This window comes from Bos javanicus, chromosome 10, assembly GCF_032452875.1.
Source record: "Bos javanicus breed banteng chromosome 10, ARS-OSU_banteng_1.0, whole genome shotgun sequence".
In the NCBI taxonomy this organism is placed as follows: domain Eukaryota; kingdom Metazoa; phylum Chordata; class Mammalia; order Artiodactyla; family Bovidae; genus Bos; species Bos javanicus.
In genome coordinates this window covers 35,998,690-36,007,885 of record NC_083877.1, presented here as the reverse complement: position 1 = coordinate 36,007,885, position 9,196 = coordinate 35,998,690, and the positions used below count along the sequence as shown (strand labels likewise).

Genomic DNA, 9,196 nt, shown 5'->3' with positions numbered 1-9,196 from the left:
ACTGGAAAAACCTAGTTGGGTCCGGGGGCATCAGAAGCTAAACCTTCTTCCCCCACTAACTGATCCAGGAGGCCTCAGGCTGAGGACTCTTTCTTGAGCCAGCTCCAAGCCAGAGGCTAAAAGAGAAAAAACAGGGACTAAGCAGAGGGGTGTAAAGGGTATAGGCTGAGAGCCCAGTGGTCAGGTAAGGAGGGAGCTGGTGGAAACTGACAGTGGGTCTGAAAGGCAGGCAGGTGGGGACAGGAGCCCTGGAGGTGGCATCCTTTGGGAGTAAGGCCAGAAGCAGGGTATGCATTCACTGTTTGTGTAGGCAGTGTCTGAGTACTAGAAAGGTTGTATAATCCAAGATGGTGGGGCCTGGGGGCATGCCTACTGCATGTGAGGCCACCAGGAGGGGTGGGGCTGTTCCTGCCTAGAGAAACTTTTTCCTTCTTCCTCACTTCACAGGACTCTGCTCCTGTACCTCTCCGAGGGCCCAGGCTCAGGATCCATAGGGTTCTACAGATAAAAGATGCTGGTCCAATGAATCACACACTTTATTAAATCCTCCAAGTACCAGCGGAGGGCCCTGGGCTCTTGAGCAAGTTTCAAGGCTCCTCCTTAGATTCAGACTGGTCTTGCCCTGTCTCTCACTTCCAATCCAGACTCTAGCGCTGGAAGGCTCCTGACCTCTGCCTTCCCTCTGGCTCCTCCAGTCATTGTCTCCAATGGAGAATCCTTCCTCCTTCCAGGAACGGAGGCTTAAGAAAGGGCACATTCATAAGCAGTCCAGCCTGTCATGTCCTCCCATCAGATGCCCTGGAGGGCGCCCCAGCCTGTGTGCTTGCCTGTAGGATGACGTTCCCGGGAGGACCAGGGCTCCCTCAGTGCCCTTGGCCTTTATGCAGGGGCTGGTAGGCAGATGTCTGGTGCTCTTTAAGCTCAAAGGCATCATGGCCTTCCCTGCGGAGCATAGAAATAGGTCAGAGATCACAGGTAGCCCTGGAACTCTCCGAGCCCCAAAGAACATTCCACCTTCACCCACCGGAAGCAGCGGTTGCAGTAGAGGTCTCCGTCGCAGCCAGCACAGCGAAGGGTGGCATCCTCATTGCAGATGCAGCACCAAGGGAGCTCCTCTTCCTCTTCCTCAGGCCTGGTGGCCATGGCCTGGGCCTTTAAGGACCAGAGAGGAATGGGGGACATCAGGTACCTGACGGAGGTGGGAGGGAGGCTATGATGGCAGCCTGGGGGTCTGCATCTGTGGTTCTTCTCACCTTAGGCTCTGCCCCGCAGGACTGGTCTTGGGGTTGGGGAGTTGGCTCCACAGGGATATTAAAGCCACTTGCCTCATCCAGGGCAGCTTCTTCGGTGAGCTGTGGACAGAGTGAAGAGGTACAGCTCCTAGCTCCAGGCACCCCGCCAATGCACAGTATTTCTGCACTCTGTGGCCTAAGCTCTCAACCCATCTTCCTTGATCTATTGTCTGTGGCTGCTGATGTCCCATCTCAAGGGACCAGGGGCAGGTGTGGGTCACGGGAGTAGAGGAACTCCAGCTAGAACAGGAGCTGCAGAGTGACAGGCCAGCAAACCCCAGGGTGGGCACAGAGTGAATGGGGCCAGGGGTGTGGTGGGGCAGCACAGCAGGGACCAGACAAGGGGTGGTCAGGTGCGTAAGGCAGGGCCAACCTGCCGCAGGACTCTCTGGATGGCCTTCTCTTCCTCCTCTTCATCATCGCTGTCAGGAAGGTAGTAGTCCTGGAGGGTCACTTGAAGATGGAGGGCAGGGAGCAGGGGAAGAGGAGTGAGGTGGAGAGCTCACCGGAGTGGCTGTACTGCTGTCCCCGGGAGTGGTGTGGTTTCCAGCGGCACTTGTTCCAGAGTTAAGCCGCCTCCGCAGCCACTCTGATCAGAGTGGCTCTGACCCCCCTCTGCTCTGATATCCACTCTGCCCCCTCTGCTGGGCTGCACAGCGTGAACAGAAGGTTCTGCACCTGAAGGGACCCGGGGCCCCTGCCCCCTGATGGCTGCCCCTTGTTCTTCATCCACCGTTTTGCCCTAGCACTTGTCTCATGGTTCTAGGCAGTGCTCAGTAGACTCGGCCTGGCAGAGAGTACAGCCACTGTGCAGAGCTTGGCCTGGGGGTGGGGGTCGGGGGGCCTGCCCAGGGGACACGAGTGAGTGGCTGTTTTACCAGCCTTTACCTCTGTCAGGGTCCCGTCCCTGCAGCACAGCCAGGCGCTTGGCGAGGGCCAGGATGCGCTCCTGCCGGGTGTTCTCCTCCCGAAGCTCGACGGCTGCCTCAGCCAGCAACCTGCTCTTTTCCTCCTCCAGGGACCAGGTGGCTTGCCCCCTGGAACTGGTGCTCTGGGCCCCTGGGCACCCCCGGTTGAGGTCGTTCTGGATAGAGGCGGCTAGAAAGAGTGATGCATTCAGGGAGGGAGACATTTTGGGATCTCTCATCAGAAACCACTGAGCCCATTTCCTAACTTTAAAAAACCCTCCACGAATTACCAGCTTTTTGTTCCACAATAGTTCCTGTGGCTTATATTGCAAATAAAATTAGCTATTTTTATTCATTTTCCCAAATATAAGAAACCAGTAATCTTAGACTTTTTTTTTCAATTAAATTCATCCCCACCCACCTGATACTTTAACATGTTGCCCTTAGGGTGGGTGCCCCATGGTATAAGAATCACTGCCCGAAAGGAGCAGAAGATGGGGAGGCCAGGGTCCAGCCAGGCCCTCTGCCTTACAGGCTGGAATCAGCATTTCTAGGGAGCAGCATAGAGACGACATGAGGGAAGCTGAGGTCTTGAATGTCACTAGGGGGGAAGAATTTTAGTTGAGTGGGTGTGGCTCTGACATGGTCCTCTTCAGCTCAGAGTTTTAGAATAAGACATTTGAAGTTAGACAGCTTTGGGCTGAAGTCCTAGCTTCGCTACTTAATAGCTATGTGACCTTGGTCAAGTTCCTTAAGCTCACCAGGCCTCAATTTCCTCGTTTATAAAATATGGATAATAATATTAATCATAGGATTACTGAGGATATTCAGTGAGATTGTATCTCTAAAGCAGGGTTTCTTTTTTTTTTTTTTGGCTGCACAACATGGCATGCAGGATCTTAGTTCTCCAGTTAGGGATCAAACCTCTGCCCCCATCAGTGGAAGTACAGAGTCCTAACCACGGGACTACCAGGGAATTCCCCTAAAGCAGGGTTTCTTTTTTTTTTTTTCTTAAGGTTTTTAAACTTTTTATTTTGTATTGGGGTATGCATGCATTTGTGATAGTTTCAGGTAAACAGCAAAGGGATGCAGCCATACATATACATGTATCCATTCTACCCCAAAACTCCCCTGCCATCCAGGCTGCCACATAACATTGAGCAGAGTTCCATGTTAAAGCAAGGTTTCTTAATCTTGGTTCTACTGACATATTGGACAGGACATAGGCATACCTTGTTTTATTGCACTTCACAGATAATTGCTTTTTCTTTTTTTTCTTAGAAGTTGAAAGTTTGTGGCAACTCTATGTTGTCAGATGGTGGTTAACAATTTTTAGCAATAAAATATTTTAAAATTAGGTAGGTACATTTTTTTTAAACATAATGCTATTGTGCACTTAATAGACTATAGTATACTGTACACAATTTTTATATGCGCCAGGAAACCAAAAACTTCACGTGCCTCACTTTATTACAGTGAACTTGAACTGAACCCATAATGTCTCTGAGGTACGCCTGTAATTCTTTGTGGTGGGGGCTGCCCTGTGTATTGTATGATGTTCAGCAGCTTCCTTAGCCTCTGCTCACTAGATGCTAGTGGTACCCTCTGAGTTGCAACACCCAAAATGTCTCCAGACGTTGCCAATTGGGCCCTGCAGGGAAAATCATCACCATAGTTGAGAACCACTGATGTGAAGCTTTTGAAGAGCTCTGTCCAAAAGAATTTTTTATGATGATGGGAACATTCCATGTCACGTCATGGTCTGTATTTGTGCTGTCCAAGATCATAGCCATGAGTCACTTGTGACTACTGAGCATTTGAAATGTGGTACCATTGAGGAACTCAATCTTAAATTTAATTTTAAGTAAATAGCCTCTTCCTCCTTATCATCATCATCATCACAGAGAACATTCACTTACTATGAGCCAGGCAGGGTCCTAAGTACTCCTGGATTAGCCCATTTACTCCTCATGACTTTTCCATGAGGTAGGTCTTACCACACATCCTTCCATTTTACAGATGAGGAAAGTGAGACTTCAGTCAAGCAACATGCTGAGGGTCACACAGCTACTAAGTGGTAGAACAGAGAATCACTGTCTGAGCCTAATGCCTACACACTAATCCACTAGGCTTACACTGGCTCCCACTGGAGTAAACATTCAATAAATGGCAATCCTTATAATGTTGATATTCTCTAATTTATATTCACCTCCCAGAGTGTCAGCATTGGAGCCTCTCCCACCTGGGGAAAGAGTAGGGGCTGGGTCCCTGGGGGAGCCAGGTGGAGAATATACCTGGGCCTTCTTGTTCCCAACTCTCATCAATAGCCACCTCCGCTGTTAGCTGTGTCAGCAGATCCTGTGCCTGCTGCACCTGGGTCCTGGGGTCCGGTGGTTGATGTGCCTGCTCAGAGAAGGGAACCTCAGTGGGGAGCAGGGTAGTGGGGAAGCCACATCATAAGGCTCAGAGCAGTTCCGGTCAGGGCTGGGTGCTGAGGCGTTCCCAAAACTCAGGGAAAGGGGGCTAACCAAGAGCCCATGTAATCAGGTAGGTCTGGCAGTCCCCAACAGAACCTAGGGGCCACTCTTTGCTGCCCCACCCAATCCTGCTGCTTGTCCCTGGTTCCTTGGCCTGGCAGCAGGCCTCAGGAGCAGGAGGTACTCCTGCAAAGTATCTAAGCATACATGTATCTGGGCTTCTGCTGGGTCCCTGTCCCAGGACCTCCATCCCTCCAAAGTCACAGCACTCACCAGCTGGGGGGCCTGAGAAGATGGAACTCTGCCTTGCAGCACAGCAAGCCGCGCCTCCATCTCCTTGGTGGAAGGGACAGGACCCTGGGGTGCATCCTTCAGTGCAGCTAGCCTGGCTTCTATCTCTGCCTGCGAGGGCACTGACTCTGCAATTGGCATAGAGATGCCTTGTAATATCCAGAGGTTTCCTACTCCCAGGAGCCCCGGATGGTGTCTTTTCCACCCTGTCTGGGCCTGCTCACTGGGCTTGTTCTCCCGGCGGAGCCGTGCTAGGCGCTCAGCAATGACTTGATCTTGCTGGGTCAGTCCATGGCTCCGGGGAGTGCTGGGCTTCTGCTTGGCTTCCAATGCTGCCACACGCCTGGTAGGATATGAGATAGAGGCTCTTGATGAATGCAGAAGGGAGGGGTGAAGGCACCCTCTCTGTTTCCCATTCAAATCATTTCTAGGCAGCTAGGGAGGCCTCCAATGGACCATCTTCTGGGGCCATCGCTCATGTCACCCTGCACCCCAACCCAGCCAACTGGCAGGAGGGTTCAGCTGAGAGGGTGAGGTCTACCAAGAACCTTTTCTGGGGAACGGACTGATGAGCTGCTCTCTGAGCCCAGGGGGGCACTCAGGAGCTGGAGAGTCAGCTATCCTCCTGATCCTGGGCTCACTTAAGCTACAGGCTGGGAAGAGACTCCTATCCTATGGCTCCTGTGTCCTTTCCCTTCCCCATTTGTCTCTGTCCCTTCAGCACTTACTTCTTGTAGTTCTGAGGTGGTGACCACTTGGAGGCACTGGCAGGAGAAGATCCTCTACAGAGAAGAAATCTGGTGTCAGAAGTCACCCACCATCTGCCTATCGGTGCCCTCCACCCCAAACAATCCCGAGTCGACCTCTAGACCCAGAGCACAAGGCTGAGAGGCCTGGCCAGCTGCCAGCTGCCATGCTCGGCTGAACCGTCACCCGTGTTGACTTCTCACCTGGTCAGAACCTCATGGCACTGCTTGCAGACCTTCTGTTGAGTGTTTCCAGCTCGGGGAACTGCTGCACTGAAGCTAAGGCAGCCGGAACAGAAGGCCCGGCCACAGTTCTTACAGCCATACTACAAGAAACATGAAGCAAGGAGTCTACCTCTCACCCACCCCTGAAGGCTCCTCACGGGGACTCTTTGAACACACACACAGAGCAGACACTGAAGCTGTGACCAGCTGCTGGGAGGAGGATGGGGAATGGGGCCCCTAAGGCCTGGGGAGAGATGCGGGGTGGAGGGCAAAGCGATTCCTGTCTCCAATTTTCTATTCAAATCTCATAAAGCTTCATGCAAAATTCACATGCTTTCTACTCGGTCTTCCCTTACACAAGAGTGTAAACGACAAATAGGCAAAGTCCCATGCTTCAGGTCACTGACTCTTCAACAGAGGAGAAAGAGAATGCAGGGCCCATGCCTTCTCTGTTCTAGCAGAGATGGAAGGAGGTTTGACTCAGGATGGGATGGTAACAATAGCCTCCATTTATTAAGCATTTACTGTGTGAGTGAAAAGTGAAAGTTGCTCAGTCATGTTGGACACTTTGCGACCCCATGGACTGTAGCCTGCCAGGCTCCTTTGTCCATGGAATTATCCAGGCAAGAACGCTGGAGTAGGTAGCCTCTCCCTTCTCCACGGGATCTTCTCAACCCAGGGATTGAATCCACATCTCCCACACTGCAGGCAGATTCCTTACTGTCTGAGCCAGGCACTAAATTCAGTACTTAACATTCATCACTTGATTTAATCCTCAATTTATACACACTATCATACTTAATCCTGACGACAACCATTATCATTCTTATTTTAAACAGGATCAGAGAGGTTACTAGACTTGCCCAAACCAAGGTCACCTCTGTGAATGACAGCAGAGCCCCAATTTGAATTCTGACCACTTTGACTACAAAACCCAGGTTTCTGAGGGCTCCATGATCTGCTTCCCTACCAGCTATTCATCCCGCCTATCCGGTTCCTATCTCCTGGTCACACTGAGGCAGAGGAAGCCTGCTGTTTACCATGGGAACTTGGCAGGTTTGTGCTGAGGATAAGTGAGACTTTGCTATGTTGCCCTGGAGACAGGAGAAAGGGCAGGCTGCTTGATGGTGAGGGCTTCAGAGCAGAAAGAGTAACGGGCATGGTGTAGTGGAGAGTGGTCACAGAGTATTAACTAAGACCGGGCTGCGGAGGAGCAGGGTGGAGGGAAACAGCCAGATCCTACACTTGGCAGACAGAAAAGCTTAGCTTTCCGAAAATGACAGGAGCCCGATTTACAGTTTACAGGGAACTCACATCCAGCACCATAACCCCGAAAGCAAGGGAGTGTTAGCCCCGTTTTATAGAAATGTTAACTGAGGCTCTGTGGCTTCATCAAAACCACACGTCTGGAGAGGTGCCATAAAACCAAGCCTAGGACTGCAAGTCCCGTGTATTTCCCTCCACTTCGCGTCCTCCCTCTAGCCCGTGAAGAGAGACTCGCCTCCTTCTTGAAGATGGTGAACTTGACAGCGCATCCGTAGCACCTACTCTCCATCCTGTTTCCCGGTGCAGCGCAGCAGGATCCGCAGAACAGACCTCTTGCGGGTCAGGTACGGGCCCCAGGCACCTTCACCCAGCCCCGCCCCTACCTACCACGCCCACTTGCGCGGGCCAGCCAAGGCCTCCGACAGAAGATTCACGACAGTCACCCCAGCCGGAGAGCAGCAGCGGCGGGCGCGAGGGCTGCCGGGAGTCGTAGTTCGTTCACCATTCAGCGGGCTTGGAGCCGACAGTCCGCGGGAAGCCCCACACGCGTAGACTTTTGGGAGTTGTAGTACTAATCCAATCAGAGTTGGAACCATGGCGGTGACCAAGGAGCTCCTACAAATGGACCTGTACGCGCTATTAGGTATTGAGGAGAAGGCGGAGGACAAAGAGGTGAGAACGGGGGTGAGGAAAGTCGATCCTGAGCGACCTGGCGGCCCTCCCAGCCTTGGCGCCTCACCTGAGGCTGGCACCAACATCTTTCCAGGTTCCGCCGGGCCCTGAGTGGGGAACGAGAGGCGGCCCAATGGCTTCAGAAGGGGGATTCCCAGACCTTCCTCAGACCTCAGGGGTCTGAGGGCCTCAGGAAGAAGAGGTGGCACGAGCGAGAGGTTACTCCGCGGGGCACTGTACTGTGCTCTTCGGTGGCCCTTGTGTAGCGGAGGCCGCCGGCTGAGCCTGGGAGGCAACCCTACCCTACTTCTTGCGCCTGCGCAGTGTCAGCCTCTGATGCCCCTTCTGTCTAGACTGCGGCTAAAGGTGCTTCATTCTGTCTCTCTTGCTGGCTGATTTAACTATGTTAAGAGCCTAGGGCGGAAGAAAGGCCAGGTCTCAAGGTTCCTCCATTCCTTTTTCATACCTTCAGTGGCAGTGTGACCTATGACTTTGCCATCTCTGTTTTCTTTTACACCCCAGCCCATTGACTCTTTTCTAGTAGCAGATGCTCAGGTGTTGCCCTCTCAACATGTGCTAGTGGCCAGAAGCAGGAGGATCAGAAGGGTAGGCAGATGACCTGGAATTGGAGTTTCACAGGAAACTCCAGGTTGATAAATGTGCCAGGGAGTGGTACACTGATCAAGCTGTAACTAAGATCTCTGTTACTTCCCCCAGGATTATGGTGGTGGCTGTAGCAGTGTAGGAAGTGGAGGCAGATAAGTTATCAAATGAAAATTAGTGCCTACAGATGCCCCTGTACTTCCAGGCTGCTCTGCTTATTGTCTGAGTGAGCTTGTGGAAAGAGGAAACTCTGGGACAGAAAAGCAGGGAGACCACAGGGCCCTTGAGGAGTGATACAGTCAGTCAGTACAGAACTGGTCCCAGGTGGCTCAGGGGTAAAGAATTCAGCTGCTAATGCAGAAGATGCAGGAGATGCGGGTTGGATATTTTGGTTGGGAATATCCCCTGGAGGAGGAAATGGTAACCCACTTCAATATTCTTGCCTGGAGAATCTCACGGACAGAGGAGCCTAGTGGACTACAGTCCATAATGTCGAAAAGAGTCAGAAACGACTCAGCACAGCACAGCACCACCTATATAATATCATGTGCTGGACACTATTTTAAGTATTCTATATTTATAAATTGTTTAATTAGTACTTCATTATTAGTGGACATTTCACACTGGATCTAGCCAATGTGTTGGAACCTTGACGTTGAGAACTCCTGAGGAAGGCAGTTATGAGCCACTGATGTATATATTAATCAGAAAAGTGA

The 9,196-nt window shown here is 51.8% G+C and overlaps 2 protein-coding genes across 2 annotated transcripts in view; one reads left to right on the top strand and one right to left on the bottom strand.

Moving 5' to 3' along the window:
- Nucleotides 1–518: 518 nt before the first annotated feature.
- Nucleotides 519–7,703, bottom strand: ZFYVE19 (zinc finger FYVE-type containing 19; the record flags this gene model as incomplete). Its single annotated transcript, XM_061429763.1, has 11 exons — nt 519–942; nt 1,025–1,152; nt 1,254–1,352; nt 1,666–1,745; nt 2,181–2,390; nt 4,495–4,603; nt 4,951–5,096; nt 5,193–5,311; nt 5,697–5,750; nt 5,919–6,040; nt 7,593–7,703. Coding segments are annotated over 11 exons (1,257 nt in total), but the record flags the coding sequence as incomplete, so codon positions are not given.
- DNAJC17 (DnaJ heat shock protein family (Hsp40) member C17) overlaps nt 7,673–9,196 on the top strand; it is a 30,315-nt gene continuing 28,791 nt past the window's right edge. The window contains exon 1 of the mRNA XM_061430790.1: nt 7,673–7,877. Coding sequence (XP_061286774.1) covers nt 7,800–7,877 — 78 coding nt within the window. The 5' untranslated portion in view covers nt 7,673–7,799. The remainder of the gene's footprint in view (nt 7,878–9,196) is intronic.